Source organism: Anoplolepis gracilipes, chromosome 2 (genome assembly GCF_047496725.1).
Source record: "Anoplolepis gracilipes chromosome 2, ASM4749672v1, whole genome shotgun sequence".
Lineage (NCBI taxonomy): Eukaryota > Metazoa > Arthropoda > Insecta > Hymenoptera > Formicidae > Anoplolepis > Anoplolepis gracilipes.
Genome location: NC_132971.1, coordinates 5921126 through 5943827, shown reverse-complemented (window position 1 = coordinate 5943827; position 22702 = coordinate 5921126). Strand labels below are relative to the sequence as shown.

Here is a 22702-nt window from a genome sequence, read left to right as displayed (position 1 = left end):
AAAGTTTCCACCCTGTTTATTTTGTGATCGATTAAGTTTTGCTAAAAATATCGAAAGAGGTCAATTTTATTTTCGAGGGGGATGTATAAGTATGATAAATGCAAAGGTATTACTTTATCTCCTTTGCAAGGGTAGCTCTTCAAAAATTTTAAACAGGGTGGCACATTATTTTAGAGATTTTTAAATTGTCTCTATTATCGTGCTTGTTTTTTTAGTAAATATTTTTCTAGGGCTTACAAAATATAAACTTTAATAAAGAATTTTTTAAATCATAATGATATGAATTAATAAAATAAATATAATTAAAATAATTAAAAGTAATAAAATTTAATGCAAAAGACCGAACGTAACAGAAATTATTTTCTTATATTTTATATTGTATTTTAGTACAACACATAAGTATTAACATTTTTTTTTTCTTTATTCACTTATTTATTGATTGGTTTATTTATATCACTATCTCAAAAATAATCAATAACTAGTCAAAATAGTTAAACAATGTCAAACGTTATTATTTATTAGACGTACGTACATACATTCAATGTTGATAAAAATAATATAATTATCCATGTATGTACATACACACATAAGTGAATAAATACGTAAAATATCTATATATATTTTGCAATTTTATATATTAGCAAATAATTAGTGTAATAGATTTAATATTTTTATTATAAAGAAATGTCGATATGTGAATTGTGTACAATTAGATTATACATATATCATTAAGCAAAATTAACACATTAGTTATTATAAATAGTAAACTAATAAATAAAATTTTAACAAATTGTGTATATGTAAATAATAATTTATATTATATGTATAATAGCTTATTATATTATAGATATGTATATATATAATACATATAACATTTTAACATGTAATTACATTAAATATAATACTCAATAACATATATATGATATATAATATACAACAAATATTTGCAATTATAATAACAATTTAATTTAAATTAATATATTAAATACATATTAATATATTGACTTCTCTATATTGTATGCCAATTTTTATTAAATTAAAAATATTTCTAAAAGTAAAAATTTTTAATACATTATAAAACAATTGCAATTATATAAAAATTGCATATTTATTCACATTTTTTTAATTTATTGATGTTTGTGTGACAAACGTTTTTAATTGATGATCTTAAGTCCAACTTTTCACCATACACTTTTGCTTCCAAAATTGTTAATCGATTTTTGCGTATTACAGCCAAACAATGTCTTTTTTCTAGATTTGTGTATTTTCTTATTTTAAAATTATATAATTTATCAACTTCTATTTTGATAACATTTTTATGGACAAAACCTTCGATACCTTGTAAAAAATTATGAAAGAAATAATTATATAATTTTGTGTATATAATTAAATAAATATCTTTTTTTAACTATCTTACATTTTTTCAATTCTATGTAGACTTACCTCTATATTCGTAAATCTGAATAGTATCACTATTTTCTGCAAAAATAAACAATGTTTCGACAAATCCATCAAAATTCAGAATCAAAAACGATTTCGGTAGATGTGCTTTTATTGTTTGCAAGATCTTTGTTTGCGAGACGTCATTTTTGCACAACTAAATGAAACACACAATACGATCAAATTAATACATATTAATATACTAAGAATATAATATTTACATAGAATTTACGTAGTAAATGTATTTACGTTATACTTAGAATATAATATTTAATTTTAAACAATAAAAATTCTGATTATATATTTATATATAAATAGCTATATAAAATTAATTGTATACTATATAAATAGAAATTCTTTTTATAACTTACAAATATGTAATCCTGACCGATTTCTTTGTTGTAGTAAATGTATTCTTCTTCTTCATAAATACCTACTTTAAAACTTAATGTAATTTCACAATCGAGACAATTTTGTAGATGTGTGTCATTTGAAGATTTGCCTTGTAATTCGTAAATTAAAGATTGATTACTGAAGATATTTGGATCAGTATTTGAAATCAAATTTAATTTTTTATTCTCATTCTTATACGAGATGAAACTCTTTAATACATCTGACTCAATCTTCTCCGCAGTACTTTCAAGATTTTCGTAAGCCATTGCTACAATTACATCTTGATATAAGTCCATAATATCGCTAACATTACCAAGTTCCAATACATGCTGTAAGAAAGAAGATAAAATAAAAATCAAAAAGATTAAGTTTAATCTAAAACAAAAACTGTATTATACAAGCATTTTTTAATTTATTATTAAAAATTTTTTTAAATTATATATATGTTGTAGGCAAATGGTTATTTTAGGAAAATAGCTTTTGACTAGGCAAATGCTATCTGGCTGACCACATGACTTTCGCCCGTTTATTTTTATGTTTCAATGCTATTTTCCTAGTCAAATGCTATTTGACTGAAGCGCTGTTAGGCAAATGGCTCAACGAAGCGTGCATCGATGCATTCAGTATTTGTTTTGTAAGATTATGAATGAAAAATTATAAATATAGTGTAAGAGTTCGGACATAGATTGAATTAAGATTTTACATTGAAATTTCCACACAGTACTGTCAGCCTTGGTAGTTTCTACGCTCTCAAGTTTTGTTATATTTTTTTATGGGGACGGGGCTTCTCCCCTATGCACTCCCATCTAAGCGTTCTTTTCTAGCATGTACATACTAGAAAGAACGCTTAGATGGGAGTGCATAGGGGGACGGGGCGAAGCCTTGTCCCCATAAAAAAATATAACAAAACTTGAGAGCGTAGAAACTACCAAGGCTGACAGTACTGTGTGGAAATTTCAATGTAAAATCTTAATTTAATCTTGCCGTCGTTGCGTGAATAAAAGATGGAAGGGATAGTAGTGCCTAAACAGACGTAACTGTTCTACAATGTTACATTATGTAATATTTTACGTATTTCAGAATTGCTTATTACATATTTTAACGCGTTAAAATTGATCGTGTAGTATAATGCGTACGTACATATACATATTATTGTAACGAGAAAGAGAGAGTGTATTATTATTGTGACGCGTTCGACTTTGAGGTGACCCGGCGCGAGTCGACGACGCAAACGCCAGAGTGGGGGTACGCCGCTATTACTATGCCTGCCGAAATCGGAATGTATTTATTGTGATCTCGGCAGGTGTAGTAATAGCACGTAGCCGCATACCCCCACTCCGCCGTGTGCGTCGTCGACTCGTACGCGATCACCTCGAAGTCGAACGCGTCACAATAACACATTCTCTCTTTTTCGTTACAATAATATGTGTACGTATGCATTATACTACACGATCAATTTTAACGCGTTAAAATATGTAATAAACAATTCCGAAATACGTAAAATATTATATAATGTAACATTGTAGAACAGTTACGCCTGTTTAGGCACTATTATCCCTTCCATCTTTTATTCACGCAACGACGGCAAGCAGGAGGAGTGTGCTCCCTTTCTCGCGAAAACAATACGCACTATACCACGTAATAAAATTTGACGCGTTGAAATATATTATGAAATGATTCTAAAATACGTAAAATTTTTTACTCTTTTACTTTAAAATGATACTATTCATATACTATTTTATTTTTTTAAAGAAAAACACGTAAAGTCGATTCTCGAAATTAATAGTTTTATATATATATATATGTTGTAGGCAAATGGTTAGTTTAGGAAAATAGCTTTTGATTAGGCAAATGCTATCTGGCTGGCCACATGGCTTTCGCCCGTTTATTTTTATGTTTTAATGTTATTTTCCTAAGCAAATGCTATTTGACTGAAGCGCTGTTAGGCAAATGGTTCAACGAAGCGTGCATCGATGCATTCAGTATTTGTTTTGTAAGATTATGAATGAAAAATGATAAATGTGTAAGAGTTTGCACATAGGTTGAATTAAGATTTTACATTGAAATTTCCACACAGTACTGTCAGCTTTGGTAGTTTCTACGCTCTCAAGTTTTGTTATATTTTTTTATGGGGCATATACATACTAGAGAGAACGCTTAGATGGGGGTGCATAGGGGGACGGGGCAAAACCCCGTCCCCATAAAAAAATATAACAAAACTTGAGAGCGTAAAAACTACCAAGGCTGACAGTACTGTGTGGAAGTTTCAATGTAAAATCTTAATTCAATCTATGTCCGAACTCTTACACTATATTTATAATTTTTTATTCATAATCTTACAAAACAAATACTGAATGCATTGATGCACGCTTCGTTAAGCCATTTGCCTAACAGCGGTTTAGTCAAATGCTGTTTGCCTAGGAAAATAACATTTGAATACAAATAAACGAATGAAAGCCATTTTACCAGCCAGATAACATTTGCCTAGTCAAAAGCTATTTTCTAAAATAACCATTTGCCTACGACATATATATATATATATACACATATATTACATCGTGCTCTCGTTTCACTCTTTTATATATTTTTTATAAGTTGCAATAAACTCACCATTAATCTATTATTTTCCAATTTCCATATATTATTAAAGCTTCTGCCACATGTGCGTTTTGCGATGGTAAGCAAGTATAAAGGATCTGATTTTAAAAAAATCCATTTATCAATTAATCCAAAATCGGATACTTCGTCGACCACTTGAAAGTCAGTTTGAGTATACAGTATAAGTTTCATACGGCAGGTATCATAATTTACTAATATATAATCAAAATTATCTAATTCAATAGTACGGATATCATGAATATCTCCTTCGAATTCCAGAATTTTTAAGTAATCAAAAGTATTGAATTTGTATATTTGATTCATTGCATTGCATTTAAGCATGTCTAAATACAATGCGCACACGTTATCTAGATCCATCTACAAAATAAAGTTGTGTTAAAAGTGTAAGTAAAATATATTTGTAAAATTGATGGAATAAACTGGTTTTAATATAGAGCGAGTTTAGTAAAAAATAAATGTTAATAATTACAAGAAAGTAATATTTTTTTATTGACTGTGATTGAATGTCATCATATAAAATCGTATTTAATATTAAAAATAATTTTTTATTAAATGCCTTTAGAAAATAACTTTCTTACATGTGTTTCATCGATGATATGATCTATTTGAGGATGTTCCTGTGATAAAGCAATTGATGTTTCCGTAATATTAACTCCATTCAAAAATTCACTTCCGTTAATATTTTCCTCGAAATGGATATTTCCATATATTTTCCACTTCCCAGATATAATCTGTTTGGCCTTATTCGTTGTTTTAATTGCAACGCCTTGCCAATTAATTGGACTTATTCCGTTTAGAAGACCCAAAATTCTGAGATTTTTATCAAGGACAACTGGGGTTTTGAACATAAAGTTTCCTAAAAAAGTTAAGCAAATATATTATTTATATTAATTGCCAATTGTGTGTGTGTGTGTGTGTGTGTGTAAATCTCTCTGGACAAAATTTTAAATTAAATAAAATATGAAGAAAAGGAAATAGAAAGATATGGGTGTAAGAAGTGTACAAAAGAATATAAAATGGAGAAGGTTTATAAAAGAGAAAACCCGAAAATATAAAGAAAAAGGAGCCTGTATATATATATATATATATATATATATATATATTGTATTAATTGTTGAAAAGGGAGAAAGCAGAGAAGTCGAATTGTACAGGGATTACATGTATTAATTTACACTGAAAAAAATTATATTTTAATACTGGAGAGATTGAAAGAGAAGGTCAGTTTCTTACCATTTAAAGTGTCATTAGCGATTAAGGAAATCATTCGCTTAGGATTAAATCCATTGATAAGATGTGCATTAAAGTCATGATACGCATAAACATTTCCCACAATCTTTATTTGTCCTGAAATATTTTGATTACTGTATATCTGTAAAAAAAAAATTAAATATTTTTAATTATTTATTATATATCATTAAAATTTTAATATAAATTATTACTTGATTAGTACTTGAAAAAATAAAATAGGCAATTGTAAAACAATACAATTTTTAAAAAATTGTAAAATATGATAATATTTACAATTATACACAATTAAAGAGTATGAATATGAACTGTACACATTTTTATAGTAATTTATTCACATATTTTCAAAACATTTTTATATATTTTAATTACTAAATATATATCTCAAACAAAAATTGTTATTCTATTTTAATGTTATTATACCAAAAAAGTGTTTGCATAAATATCTTCTAGATAGTAGCTGTTAATATGTCCTAATATTTGTATATTTTTAACGGTGGCATTAGTACAATTAAGTCTGTCAACCATGATAGACTGTTCCGTATTCAATGGAATCAACATATCCATTTTTAAGTCATTGACCTGTTTAACTCTTACGCTTGCTTGGAAAGTTACATTATCGAGTGTAATTTGTTCTAAAACATAAATTTCTTATTATGCGGAAAAATTGTCCAATGATATTCTAATTTATTTAACAAATTGTTAAAACTTTTAATTATTTTTTGCATAAAAAATTTTTTTATTATATGTAAACATAATTACCTGAGAAATAGTTAAGTTTATTAAGAGCGATAACATTCTCCTGCAAATCTTTTATATTGACTTTCATGATGGTATTTGAGTGCAATTCTGTTTTTACTATGAGAGTTTTTCGTACGTAAACATCCTCTTTAAACATAACTTTAACATTAATCGAAAACGGTTTATCGATATAAACAGCATTTTCGTAAAATCTGTTCAAATCTAAATTATTTAAACTGCTCTCAATGATAAATGCACTGTTAAATGTAACTAAACTTTTAAATACTTTTGATCCAGATATTGTAATATTTATATCGTTTTTAAAGATTACTGTTTCGAAAAAACTGTCAAATATTGATCTTTGAGTTGGTCCACTTATATTTAATCTTGATATAGAAGTGATTTCATTGAAATAAAAATCACCGTAAAGAGCATAAGAGTTATTTCCAAGTGATTTAAATATATTTGTGAAATCACGGAAAAATATATTTCCAATCTTGCCAGTTGTGTTGAAATTTCTTAAAACAGTGACCCAGCCTAAAAGGAAAATTATATTTTTATTAAAAATGCACAAAACAGTTAGAAAGGCAAAGAGAAAAAATATTTATAATTATAACAATAATAAAAATAATTAACAAAAAGAAAACAACTGCAATTATATAAAACAGTACAAATAAAATTATATTGCAATGATATAATTATAATAATAGCTTTAATAAACAAAAAAAAAAAGAGAAGGAAACGAAAGAGAGAATTTATATACAAATATATATGTGTAATAAATATATTATATATTGTCACACAATATATTAATATACAAATTTCTAAAAGTTTTAAAATTATTTTTGAGAGTAAAATTGTATATAGACTACTAAAAAGATAGAAAATAAGAAACATTTTTCTACATATGACATACCATTTATAACAACTGGTCCTTTCAGTATCTGATTTGCATTGGGATCTAAGATATTTTCTACAAAGTGTCCATTTATAAATTGTGTCTCCAAAAATTCGCACGTAACATTTTCGAATGTTTTGTAGCTTACAAATGTAATATTTCTGTCGGTTTTCTGTACAGCATCAATAACGAATTCAGACAGATTTAAACCATTAACGAAGCCAATCACAGTTAGGTTGTTAATCGATATGTTTTCATTGAAAATTACAGTTCCCATGTTATCTTTCTTGTAAACGTTAACGATATCGTTCTCATTAATAGAAGATGCTGTTAACATCCCTGTCACTCGAAGTGATTTTATCGACATATTTCCATTGAAAATATCATTATAAAGTGATTTTGCATGTGCTGATAATTGATTTAATTTATTTAATGGCACTTCATTGATGACTTCAGCGTTCAAGATATTGGTTTCTAAATTATCAATTATTAAAGTGCCTGTCAAATTTTGCTGTGTAGAGGTTGTTAAGATGCGTTTAGTCAAATCAGCGTAATTGATATAATTGATTGTGTTTGGCAATATTTCATCGGCTATTAATGTTGAGAGAGTCAAATTTTCGAAATGTGGTTTTTGGAAAATTTGATTTAATTTTTCAAAGAAAGCAGTCTGCATGATAGATTGCTTCAGAGTATCAAAAGACAAATTATCAATGATGCATGATCTAACAAAGAATACTATTATATTTAAACAATCAGAATCATCATTTTGCTCGCTTATATAATCTTCCAACTTCTTTATCATCCCAAAAGTTACATTGCCAAACATGACATTTGCCGATATTTTTTTCAAATCTAAAATAGATAAAGTAGTACTATTAAAATAACATTGCAGAGTAATATAAATAAAAATAAGTATTTTTCTAATTATTTTTATAATTTTATTATTTTTTTCTTCGATAAAAGAAAAAAAGAGAGAGTGAATCGTTCACACATTGTAAGTAATATTTTAAATCTTTTTATCTTATAACTTTATTGTTGCAAAAGTAAAATAAAACATTTAGAAAAACATCTGTTTTTCATATTATCTTTCATTGTGACGTATACGTATATACATGTATGTATATTTAATTTTTTTATATATGCAGTTAATAATTATAAATAATTCTAAATAATGTTTATAATCTTTTAATTAATACTTACAAGGAAACTGTTGATCGCTATTTAGCGTTACAAATTCTGAGAATAAGTGATTATTAATTTGTCCGGATGTAATTGTTGCATTAGAGTTTATATAAATGTCATTCAAGAATTCTTTATTTCCAGTAATTACTGCATTTCTCTCAGTTTTCAACAAAAGATCATCAAAATCTGACCACATTTTAGCATTAATTGACTCTTGGAGTACAATGTTTCCAATAACAGTCAGATTTTCAAAAATAACATCTGATGAAAGCCTATCAGTTTCATTGAGCAACCCCTCTATGCAGTTTATGTTAATACCCGTTACATTGCCGTCGATCTAAAATTGTGACATAATGTCTTTATTCTATACTTAATTATGAAAAATATTTATTAAATCATACCTGGAAAGTTCCACCAATTTCCAAATTCTCAAAAGTAATTTCATGATTAATGATTTCATGTCTATTAAGAATAATGAAATCGTCTATATTTATATTATTTATTGTATTAATGCCCGTCAAATGTGTTGTAGACAGGTTGTTAAAGTATTTTTCACCCGTAACGTTGATAAAATATCTATTATTAATTAAAGCGTAGTCGTCTGGGTATCTTAAATGATTCAGATTCTGGATATTGGCATCGTCGACAATAAGCTGCTGAAAGAAATTATCTTTTATCAAAGAAAAAATTATAAAAGTTCGAGCTTGACATACAGAATGTTTAGTGAAGCATAAACAAACAGCGATTTTTCGCAAAAAGAAAAATAAAAGATATAGAATAAGATAATAAATATTTTTATTAACTATATAAAATGGAAAAATATTACTTTTCCATACATAGAATGCTATTTTTCTCGAAAACTACGTAAAGTATAAAAATAAAATTATAATGAAATTACAAAATAAATACATAAATAAATAAATATATATATATATAAAAATTATGTACTGTTATAATTACGTAAATATTTATATTTGGCTATTATGTTTTAAATTTACCGAAGTATATATTTCACTATTACATTTTTCATTACTATGATACCATGAGATTATTTTCTTATTATTCTCCTTATTATATCGCAAAATTAAAAAAAAATATTTAAAAATTATACAGTTATATATACGGTGAGCATATTGACGTTTCCTTTTTACTTTGTCTTTTTTTGGAAAATTACTCGGGATCACCATCTTGATAACATATATCATCAAGATTGAATCGGTTTTTTAAAATTTTATGACTCTTTATAATTATGTTATCTTACCCCTTCCACGATTGTCTCTCCTGGAATAATTATTGATTCATCTTTCCATACTATACTTTGCATTAGATTCTTCCACTTAATATTATTTATCTCGGAAAAATTTAAGTGTCCATTAATTTCTAATCGTTTTAATTTCGAAAAATCAATGTTGTTATAATTTTTGATTGAAGTATCGAAAACAATTTCTTCCAATGGGACGCCATTCAAAGAGAAAACCGTCAAGTTATCAGTGTCAATGGAAGAAAAAGATTTTTGACCATTGATAATATCAGAAGCGTGATTTACGATATTGTTTGCTGCGATTGAAGTCGATACGTTATTTATAAAAGCAGCAGTTATATTTTTCACATGCAGAGTTCCAGTCACTAGAAAATTTCCAGTTAATTCAATATCCGACGAGTTAATTATTGTCGTATTAGTTATATTTTTCAACTCCAATAAAATTTGATTAAGCCTCGTTTCAAGTTCCTCTAGTTTTTTTAAACTTGATGTCACATTTATCAACATATCTTCCATTTCTAAGTCGACTAAACCGACTTTGACAGCGCCATAATTTATATTTCTTTCAATTTTAACATTCGATGCATCTACCTCCGAAAAATTCCAAAATCCTGATATAGGATTTTTAAAGTAACTTTGATTCAATCGTGTTTCAGTCTCGTCAAAAACAACTTCTTGTTTTCGAAAAACCTCCTGAAAGCATTTCATTTTACAAAAATATAAAATCATACAATTTCTTAACAGACATTATTTTTAAAATAAACATAAAATACACAAATATGTCCTACATATTTGTGTATTTTAATGTATTGTAAGTTATTTAATTGTTTAAAACATTTATATAATTATGTATAAAATATGTAATTATATACATATATAAATATAATAATATAAAATATTATTCATGAAAAACAAATTATACAAACGTAAGTACCTCCAACAAAGCTCGTGTCTTTAACATACTTTCTGTTTTATTGTGAATAGGATGCGTTAATTCGGTTAAGGCTACTTCCATGCGTACAAGTACATTTGCATGGATGAATCCAACTTTTGGAATAATGACGACTTTTGACAAATCAAAATTATTCAAAATTTGATTAGGTAAAACTACTGTCTGAAACTTTAATCCTTGCCAAGCCAAAGCGATTACTGATAAATTTTTAAATTGAACCAATAATAATGACTCATCCCGATATGTGTTCAATGGTATTCTGGTGACCCAAAAAATTTCAGTAGTGTCTGTGAAGTAAATATTATTTGTTTTTTAAAAAATTACATTTTAGTTGAAAATGATTACCAAGTTACCATCAAAATGCAGATCCGTTTCAATATTATTTTGAAATTCGTTCTCGGAAAAGCGAAGTAAACGCATTTTCTTTCCACCAATTGCTAAATATTCGATATAACCACTCTCGAAGCAAACAAAATTGGTAAGCTTGTTAGACTTAATAGTTTCAAACTTTTCAAACTGGCACAATTCATGTTCATTTTTCGATTTATATAAAACAATGTTATCAATTCCTTGGAAGCCCAACACAGATTGTCCGTAAATTGAACAGATTTGAATATCAAACACTTTTGGAACAAATAACCGCCGACAAAGCCTGCGCAGTATAAGTTTGTTTATATAAAAAACATGTGCTGTATTTATATTATATTATTTTGCATATTGAGAAATATAATTTCAGTATGTAGATATATAAAATATTTATATACAAATAATAAATAAAAAATAATTTTAAATTTTTTGAAAAACGTTAAGAGTGTCTTTTTTTTAAATTTTTGTGTACAAAGACTTTAACAAAAAAAATTAAAATAGAGGCATAAAAAATGTTATTTAGTAATTTATGATATTTAAAGCATAAGTCTTTTTATGTATCTCTTAAAACTTTTCTGCATACTAACATATGTTTATTAAAAAAGTCATCATGTAAATTTATAAAATTGTGAGTTATTTGTTTAGCGTGTTGTATAATATAATATTATAAGACCAGAAACAATGTGTATATTATAAATAATTACGTAATTACCATATATCGATACGATGACTATCATAATCAACATTGAAACCGTAAATATCGATCAACGATTGCTCTCCGGGATATACATTATTGTCGAATAATAGCAATAATTCATGTTGATTTTCTTCTCGCAGAAATTCCATGTCTTGAATTTGTCTTTGTACAGGCCATGTCGAATACAATGTATACGAATTTCCAAACACTCTATACCAATATAAATAATAGTTTTGTTCGGATTCAACCAATAGAACTATCATTAAATTATTAACATAATTCTCAATAAATGTTTCTTCAGTATTTAAATTAAGAACTTTAAATTGTAATATATGTCCCTCAGTTATTATATTTATAGACTTTTCAATTGACAAATTATCAAGATTAATCTCGTAGAAAAATAATATTGAATTCTCAACACGAATAAAGTAAGTGGTGTCCTCTTGCAAAAATTGCCAATTAATGTTATCGGGCATATTAAATTTGTGCAATGAAATATTTGTCACAATAACTTCTGAAAATAAAAATATTTTTTTAGATTATTTACAAAAATAGTGTACGTGAGAATAAATACAGACTTATTTACTTAATAAAATAACTATAATATTATATATATTCTATAAAAAAGATTAAATAAATAAATAAATATATATATATAAATTATTGTATATAATATAATGCATCTTTCATTAAAAATTTTAGATAAACAGTATCCGTAAACGACTAGATATCCTTTTAATATGATACAGCTTAATAAAAACTAATTTTTTTTAATATAAAAACAAGATTAGAGAATTCCTATACTTTTTTTGAATGCTAAATACGAGTCCGATTTTCATATTTCTTTATCATATCACAATTTTGAGAAATTTGCAATTAAAGTTGCAAAAATGCTGTTTTGAAGTGTTTTTTTTATATTACTGCTACAGTATATACCTATATCATGTGTTAGAGAAGTTTTATTGCAATAAAAATTAAGTACGTTGTTAAGATCTTCAATCCTTAAAAAAAATTTCTACGTTGATATGGTTAATAACATATTTGTGATTAAATATAAAATCTATTACAAAAAAGTTGTGAATTAGACGATTAAATAGTTTTCAATTACGCTTATTTGAACTCAAAGGTTTTTTAGCTGAATACGAATCCAATGTCAAAATTTATAAATTCAAAATATATATAAATTTGTTACATACACACACACACACACACACACATATATATATATATATATATATACATACATATATATATATTTATAATTTTTAATACTAGTTTAAAATAACGTATTTGGTAACAATCACCTTCTCGATTTCCAGCCCCAGTGCCAAATTCATATTCCTGCCAAATTGATGATGCATCTTCATGATTTCGTGGTCGTCGAAATGATCTAGTAGTTGTATTAACGAGTATTTTATCCAATGTTTTAGATATTTCTTCGATATCCTGGCATTTTATGTTATTCACGAAAATCCATAGAAAGAGGCAACATACGATAAGATCTTTACACTGTGACATTCTGGAATGTACTGACACTTGACTGTGAATTCTCACTCTGGATACCTTGTAAATATCTTCATACGACCAATAATATTTTGATCATTCATTGAGCCAATGACATCTAAAATCGAACATTCTTCGAGTTAATTGAACGTTTACAACAATTTTACTTTAAAATTAAATAAATTAAGATATTGTATTTTCTAACTTATTTGTTATGCTATGATTAATAATAATTATAATAATTATTAATGTTCTCTCTAAATTATAATTTTATTAATAAAATATAATTTTTAAAAAATACAAAAAATAAGGATAATTACTTCCCGTAATTTTTTTATGCTAAATATAATTCTGATTTTCAAATTGCTTTTGTATTACATCAATTTTAAAAAATTTACAGATAAAATTGTAAAAGGAAGAGCTATTTTAATGTATTTTGTCATTTATCTATATTATAATTATAGTACAATATGTGACATGTGTTAAAGGTTTAAAGAAATTTTTTTTTAATAATGTGACTAAGATGTTTTTTAGATAAAAAACTTTTATATAGGGACTTTTTTATTAGGACTTTGCATTGTAATACCTTAGTTTATGAAGTAGATCAAAAATAAAACACTTTTGTGATATAATATGAACATAAACTATTAATCATACAAGTCTATTACAAATACCGTTGATCTAGGTGTGCATTATTGATAATCTAAACTATTCTTAGCACATAGCAGCTCGCACATTTATTGTACATATATACACGATCCCCCGTAGTTACTCTGTGCGAGATACTATCATATCTTGTGTACTCTCTTTCAATATAAGAAGATTGTATATACGTTTTCTATAAACGTTTCTTAAAATTTAATATTTAATTAATTTTAACTTATATTTAAATTTTATCTACGCAATATTGTGCTTATTATTATGTTATTTATTATACTTTTTACATATATTTTTATTAAAATTACTAATGTCAATAACGTGAACGCATTTATTTATAACTAAATTAAGTTTATTTTATAATTTACCATTTTTTTACAGCCTTCACATGTATATTATATATACAAAAAGTTGAAGTAGAATCGAAATTCTTATGCAGATACTATAAATTTTTCAAAATTTATCTAACATGTATCATATATTGTTATATAATATAATATTTCAATTAATTTATAAATAAAGCAGATGCACATTAAATTAGAAAAAAGATTTAAATATCCTGAGTATATAATTTTTTAATTATAATAATTTTAGTAAAACCGCAAAAGTCTAAAGAAATATTAAATTAAGAAAACATATATAGTTCAATTTTTTCAAACTTATTTAGAATATATATTTAGAAATATATTAAATATTGAAGAATTGTAAATTATGTATAAAAAATGATGAAATAAAAAAATGATAAGAATATATATACATATATTAAATATTTTAAGCCTCTAAAATATGAGTACAAATATTAAAATTTGCGGATTAAATTAACATTTACACCAGAGAAATAGTTTTATGTAGTATAAAATTATTTTATGTAATATAAAATTGTTCTTCATAAATTACGGTATTCTAACTGGTAGAAATCTTGTTCTGTCGCCCACTTTTGGTTGAAATCTTAAATTCACTTTTTCTCTGTCGTCATCACCAACTTCGAGGAAGCTATTCCAATCAACCAGAAAATATAAACCGCTTCTTCGCTTAGTTGGTAAAACGGGATCTGGTGCACGTGTGGTACCACCAAAGGATTCTTCTAACGCCACAAGATTTGCACTTGTGGATGTCGATGACATTGAATCGGGTAATACCAATGTATCCAGTAAAACTGAGCCATTCTTTGCGGAATCTGATGTTATCGGTGTGGTCATCGTCGTTGAGCTCGTCGAGGAAACATCTGTAGATTCTGCCGACAAGATCCGTAACAAAGTGCTGTTTGATATTTTGCACATTTTATTTTGCAAATAATTTTGACATGCTTCATAATAAATATATGAAAACTGATTAAAAACATTATTGAAAACTGTAATAAATTTTGTGACTGTCAATATAAATCTGAGACAAGCATAATTTAAAAAATCATAACTCATTTAAAGTTAATTGCACACACATTGAATTATTTTGCTGGATGCATCGATCTCATCTTAAAAAGTAAATTTTTGAATATTATAACAATTGTTTTTTTTAAACTGTTATTTGTCATATCCACAGATTTGAGTAATTTTTAAAAATAATTTTTTATATAGTATTTATATACTTAGGAAGTTTCTTATTTCTTTTAGAAAAGTTTTTTAAAAATATATTAATTTTTAATAAAAAAACTTAAGAAATTAACAATAAAAATAATCAATATTAAAATTAAAAATAATATAAGATTTGCAAATAATATTAAATTTCAAAAAAGAAAACTTTCTACAGTGTTTTCTCCACAATTTAATTTATAGCATCAATGTTTTTAAAAAAGAAATTGTATATATATATATATATTTCAAGAGTAAAGCAAATTAAAAGTTTTGTTTAATTAAATATTAAACACAAATAGTACTCATGATGATAAGATCGTCCGAATTACAAACCGGTTTGTGTATAACTACATGCATCCAGCACGTGCAATAACATTCATGCTTCGAGGGCAAAAAATGTAAGATGAAAGTTACTTAGCTGACAGTAATATACATATATGCGCATAAGAAAAAGTCGGCGTGCCAAAAACTTGTAAGGAACATTGTTTAGAGATAAATTGCATGCCAAAACAAATCGAAATTTATGGAGCGTTACGTGACAGTATATCATTTTATTTAGTTCTTATTTTATTATAAAGACATCAAATTTTCCGCAATTTGATTTTAATTACTTAATTAAATAAGTTTTACCATTATTCAATGGAAGCAAAGCAACATATGAAGAATTCATTTGAAATTTCATAAATTAATTTACAAATTTCTTTATATATGGTTTGTTTCAACTCTTAAAAAAATATATGTGTTATATTATTATTATATTAAATCTATTACATCATTAAGATTGTAAAATTTTTGGTCAATTTAAAATATATAAATATGGAATAAGCCGTACAATTAAATCACTATAATTATTGACAGCTAATAATGACTTATATAAAGTATATATATAACATTACTAATTCGCTTCGTATTTTCTATGATATATTTCAATTATGTAAAAATATATTAAATAATCAGTTAATTTATATCATTTTGATATTATTGATATCTCTGCTCAATTAATATAAAATTTTTTTCTCGTAATATGGAGTCAGATTCAAACTTACAAATAAGATATAAAGCGAAAATTGAAATAGAAGCGGAAGAATTTGTAGCCGAAAAAAGTCATGCTAAGAGAGATATAGCAAAAATATGTAGATATGTAGTCAACCTTCCAGAATAAGTCTATTTAATCGGAAGGTTGCCTAAGCATATCCCCTACATTAATTAGCATGCGCCTGATCCTTGTCAAACCCTCAATAATCCGTTTAACCCAAGATTCCGAAGTACCCAACATGGATATTATAAATCTTTTTATACCGGTAGTTGTTGTTGTCGTGCTATTTTCATCGCCAATAGTGGTTGTCTCAACAATTTCTTCTGGGTTTTGTCTTTTCACTTCATTCTTTACGTCTTCATTATAAGTTCTAATAATCTCGTCTATATATAACGGATCTGGACCATCCTTTAAAGTTTTCGTGTTTAAAAGCAGGTCGTCGGCTATCTTTTGCATATCCTTCGTATTTGTCTTCCCCTCTTGAATTAATTTGTTGATGATGTCCAACAGCTCGTTGATTTTCATCTTCTGTCTCTCGTCCTTTACTTGTACCTCGTGAGGTTTAAATACATGAAACTTGGTTGTGTTTTTCGGTTCCATATCCTCTATTTTTGGTGTTGTTTTCGATACCTTGCGAGAGATGAGGCCTATATTCTCCAAAATTTGCCTCATGCTATCTGGAACAACCTCGATCAACGATGGCCGTTCCGTCGATACCGATATAGCTTTTTTCTGTCTATTATCACTGATACCAAGGCCGAACTTTGCCAAAAACTCTTTCATATCTTCGTTTCTTACTTTAGACATAGGCAAAGGTTTGAAATTGGTATAAGAATTTATATTTACGGTTGACCTGGGCGTGGACGTTGTAGTTGTCACTAGATTGGACGTCTGCAGACCAAATCGCTGAAAAAGTAACTGTACATCTGGCGTCAGATTATTCATTCCTTTTCCAAGCTCTGAGACAGGATTTTCGAAAGTATTTTGAGCGATTATCGAGGGCGAATCGGGTATAACAGCCGTTAGGCCAGAAATTGTTGGAATAAAGCCATTACTATTGAAAATCTCGGATTTGCTTTTCAGACTTTCTTGATTTTTAAATACTTCCTCCACGTTCGTAGAATTTTCCGGTCGAAGTCCAATTGAGGCAAGCAATTCCATGACCTCTGGTCTCATCGTAGTTGTTGTCGTTGTGATTTTACGAAATCCTCCAGAATTTAAACTATAAGTAGAATTGAATTTTAAATTTTCAGAAGAAGAAGAAGGAGAAGAAAAGGATGTTGGTGTTACATAGATGGAAGTTGATTGCTTGGCATCCGCCATTTGTATTTTTTCAAATGGTATCTTCGAAATATCTGGAATGTTCTTAATTTTACTGATTACAGTTGGTGCTACAACGTCTTCTAATGATATTTTAAAAGGCGAATCTTTCGTTGATGTAAGACTTTGTGCAGTTGTTGGTGCATTATAACGCCATTGATTAACAGATAGAACATTTTCATTGTACTTCAAAGGAGGAGGTGTTGTTTGTAATTCTTTTGAGTTAATCGCCAAGGTATTCTCTTTCTTAGGACTTGTCCCGATTGGTCTCATCGTTGTTGCACTTGTACTATATACTATGTGAATCTCTTTATTCTTGGTTGATGAAGATTCTTCCTGAAAAACTGCTTGTCTAGTAACAGGTACTTCGGTAATTGCTGGTTCCCTTTGCAGAGCATCCAGGTTATCCAGATTAAAGCTAAATTTAATTGGTGCCGATTCATCAAATTTCAAAGTCTCCTTCAACGGCGTTTTTGTATACGCCTCTGAATATGTTTCTCTGTGATTCTTATATTCTATTTTCACGGATGGATTTTCCTTCTCCGAGGCATGTGTCACTACCAAATTTTCAAGAGGTTCTTCATCAAATTGCATTTCCTGCGTGGGTGTGCTAAATTGTAGTTTTTCGTTTTTCCACACATTGAAGTCTTTCGAATCAGAAGAAGAGTCTGCAATTATTTGAACTATCGGTGGCTTGGTATATAAATCATTTATATTTTCTTTCGCATCTTTTGCATTGTATGGTAAAACTACCAATAACGCTCTTTCGTACATTTTTCTTGCTTTTTCCATTGTCTCTTTATTTTGAAATGTTTCTGAAGTTTTGGATGTTGTTATGTTTAAAAGAATGTCGACGATCTCATGTTTAGTGAGCTGAGGTAAAGTCGAATTCTGACGAATTAATCTCTCGACTTCGTTAATCGTTCGATTAATCGAATTCTCGACTTCAATTTTTGATGGAAGATCATTGCCATGACTTAAGCCAAAGACGATCAGCATGCACAATAATGCAATCTAAAAAAAAACAATTATTCTAATTATGCAACAAAAAGAACGAAATGTTTATTATAGTTATTATTCAAATTACTTAAACAAAAAATTGCAATAAGTTTCAAATACGAAATTATAGCATAATATTATATAAAATTAAGATAAGAATATAAGATTAAGATTATATAAGATTAAGATATAAATTTTATAGTTTAGAATCTAATAGTTTAATGGTTTCTCAGTATAATTACAATATAAACTTAAAACTAACTGATATATCAACTGATTTAATAATCTTTTAACATACGTTCAGCTCCGCAACAATATATTTTAATAGAATAATATAGATTAATAGAAAATTAATTTACATATTTTAAGATTTATATATTTATATAACATAATATTGAATGCAAATAGTATATAATATTATTATCACGATTACACAATAAAAATAATTTTGATTCAATATAATTACATCTTTTCTTAGAGATGTTTTTGCGATACTTACGTAGATGCCCTAGATATAAGAAATCATACATGTTAATTTACTAGATAGAATTGCTTTAATAATACGTAAGCAGCGATTACGCAATTAAGCCAAAGGAGAAGTCAAAGATATATGTCAGTTATACTTTTCATATTCATGAGCAGAAGTTGCAAAATAAGTGTTGAATAGATCGCTAATGTCAAAGTGCACAGTTGACTAACTTTCACAGTCTGTATCCTTTCATTTTAATATCTTACTCATGATGGGTGCATAGTTTATATTTTATCAGATGTAGGAAATAATCAATAAAAATGATCAATTATGATGGCTAATAAGAGCAAATCGCTGTTCTTGGAGCGCAAGAATTTATTTTAGATATAAAAATACAAACTACATAAAAGCGAACGTTTTCGGTCTACTTTAAGACCTTCAGCGCTAATTACATTGGTAAAAAACGGAAACACTTTGTTTACATAATTCTATGTTTTCATTAATATTACGTATCGGATTCGAAATTCGCATAAACATTAGTCAAATACAATTAGTCATTACTGTACTGCGGTAATATTAGCATCACTTTCAAAAAAACATGATTTAATTAAAGAAAATGATGTTGGTGAGTTCCTCCTTTGATTGATAAGCCAAGGGGAGACAAAGATTCATGGTCAAATTATAAACACTGATTGATTATAGGTTTGCTCCTTTTCGGTATAAATTTTGTAGAAGATGTAATACTACGAAGCTTCTTGTTCAAAAACTTTCTTATTTCTGAGGAAATAAATTTGCATCTATATAGAAATCTTTGAATTGATGATTTATGTTGAATTTTTAAAGTATTGGATATACAAATAGTTAAGACTTATCATAGATTATACTTTAACTATTACACAAATTCCTATTTATCAATTAGTTTTAAATAAATCTCAAGGTTAGTAAATTAGTAAATATAATAGTAATTATTTTTTAATGTGTAAAATGTTTTACATCGATGACTTTGATTTTCACATATTATAATCATATATATTGTAGTTGATAAAATGCTGAATCATGTATAAATTATGTTATTGATTTTTTTAGTTTTTAAGATACGGTACTTTTTAAAATATTGTATTTTTATTCCTGATATTTAGTTTTTTGTATTATGTGTTATTCATATCTCTTTGTCAAAATTTTTTTGTGAACGCTGAAGTATTGCAAATTCATGTAAAATTATACATCAATAACACTAAAAGTAATAACATTTTTAAACAAAATATGCTAAAAGTTTAAAGTTATTAAAACTGATAATCAAATTATTTAACTACATTATATTTCAGATATGTTATTTTTAAATTTAAAAATTAGAAAATTTTGAAGTAATATGTCTGAGAAAAGTCTGCAACGTGATTTAAAGTGCACGGGATTTAAAACTTTACTATAATGTATGTGAAAATCGAAGTGATCAGTGAAATATAAACTTTTCGCAATAATTATTATAAACTTATTAAATTTAGTATTTAACAATTTTAATAAAGTACTTAATAAAAATTATTAAAAATTGAAATAAATATATATATATTTAAAGAATACAAAGAAATACAAAGTCAGATATTTTTTTATATTTATATACACATAATAATCTTTACTAAAAATATAAATTATAAATTATACTAAATTATAATATAAATAATAATATAATAATAATTGTAATAACTTTACTCTTACGTGATACAGCATGCTTTTTTTCAACAAGCAATTACTTCACAATACTAGCAATACTGCTTATTTTATGTAACAAAATATTAAAATAATGCGTAATTATCTAAACAATAAATACTCTTGAAGATAAAATTATTTTCTGCCTAATCAATGATAACAGAAATTCGGCAACTAAATTCTTTGATTTTGTATTTTACCGTATTATTAAGCATAGATACAGTTTCTATTTACCATAATTATAGTATGTTAACTTGTGATATCTCAACAGGAAATAGCAATCGTTACGGTGTATGATTCAAAGCGGAAAAAAATGCGGTTCCAAAACAAAAATACTTACCATAGAAAAACAATCTTTGCAAATCTGTTAATGATTTTTCATCATAAATATTTTCGTTATTTTGCAGTTCTAGTTTCCAACATAAAATTCCGCAAAGAATGCTTAAGAAATAAGCACAAATACATGTACATAAAAAAATTTGCTTAACGAGCGTGTAGCAAAAACGTCACCGGAAAAAGCTAACTTTCACAATCTGATGTCATGCAATGTTGAAAAATATATACCAGTTTTCATTCAGCAAAAGATTATAATGTTTATTGATATAGATGCAAAATGCAATAGATCGAACACAATTAATAGTTAATATGTATTGTTATCTATATATATATATATATATATATATATATATATATATATATATATTATATATGGTTTCATCATTCAATACTTTCTTAATGTAACATTATATATATAATAATAATGTGTCAAATCTTATTTTTTAATTTTAAACCATATTTGCTCTTTGATAATAATTAGTATATTATATATGGTTTCATCATTCAATACTTTCTTAATGTAACATTATATATATAATGTTACATTAAGAAAGTATTGAATGATGAAACCATATATAATATACTAATTATTATCAAAGAGCAAATATGGTTTAAAATTAAAAAATAAGATTTGACACATTGCTTACGCAACAACTTTTTATATAATTTTATATAAGTATTAAAATTTATATATTAATAATTTAATAAGAATCTAAAGAACATTTAAATCGAATTTAAGTAATTGTAACAATGTTATACTGGCTGTTTTATGATCACTTTTTTATACGAAGATAAAACTCGAATGTATATATAAATTTAGCATGATATTTGGCGACTATTATATAAATACAATATAATAATCATAGAAAAACAAATACAATAATTATTTATAAAATTCTGCAACAATTATATTTATACGACATTTTTCAAATATTCAAATTTAAATGAAATTTCTTCAATTATATTATCATGTTTAATGCACGCAAACAATATCCGCCATGTTACAATATCATGGATACAAACTTTTAAAGTTAATAAAGAACGTTTATTTTCACTTCACGCTTGAAAAGTCGCTTTTCCAATTTTAATTTTAAATTGATTTATCACAATATAAATCACTTTTAATAGTTTTTGTAATCAATGCGTATATCATCGATTGCAAAGATTGCACAAATATCAAATCAACATGTATAATGTCAAATTCATGCACGAAAATTAACAATATTTCATGCCTTTCCAGTATAGTAAATGCATCATTCACTTGACGATGCTCGAAAACTCACCATTATGCTAACCAATCGTCCGGACACGTA

At 26.4% G+C, this 22702-nt stretch overlaps 2 protein-coding genes across 3 annotated transcripts; both read right to left on the bottom strand.

The window, feature by feature from the left end:
• Nucleotides 1-1001: 1001 nt before the first annotated feature.
• Nucleotides 1002-13344, bottom strand: Fs(1)n (female sterile (1) Nasrat). 2 transcript variants are annotated; one of them, XM_072911404.1, is made up of 16 exons: nt 13099-13344; nt 11810-12308; nt 11085-11383; nt 10714-11018; nt 9780-10472; nt 8920-9174; nt 8537-8855; nt 7355-8188; nt 6460-6975; nt 6121-6332; nt 5683-5821; nt 5031-5308; nt 4444-4809; nt 1812-2162; nt 1444-1597; nt 1002-1338 (listed from the first exon to the last, which is right to left on the bottom strand). In XM_072911404.1, the coding sequence occupies exons 1-16, from the start codon at nt 13310-13312 to the stop codon at nt 1109-1111; spliced, it is 5664 nt and encodes a 1887-aa protein (XP_072767505.1). In that variant the 5' UTR covers nt 13313-13344; the 3' UTR covers nt 1002-1108. The 2 variants fall into 2 exon arrangements, with proteins under 2 accessions (XP_072767505.1, XP_072767506.1); XM_072911405.1 differs by having other exon boundaries at nt 8920-9171.
• Nucleotides 13345-14722: 1378 nt separating this feature from the next.
• Nucleotides 14723-22702, bottom strand: LOC140662914 (uncharacterized). The gene is made up of 3 exons (XM_072886628.1): nt 22673-22702; nt 16825-18895; nt 14723-15188 (listed from the first exon to the last, which is right to left on the bottom strand). Exons 1-3 carry the CDS (start codon nt 22673-22675, stop codon nt 14848-14850), a joined length of 2415 nt encoding a protein of 804 aa, XP_072742729.1. The 5' UTR covers nt 22676-22702; the 3' UTR covers nt 14723-14847.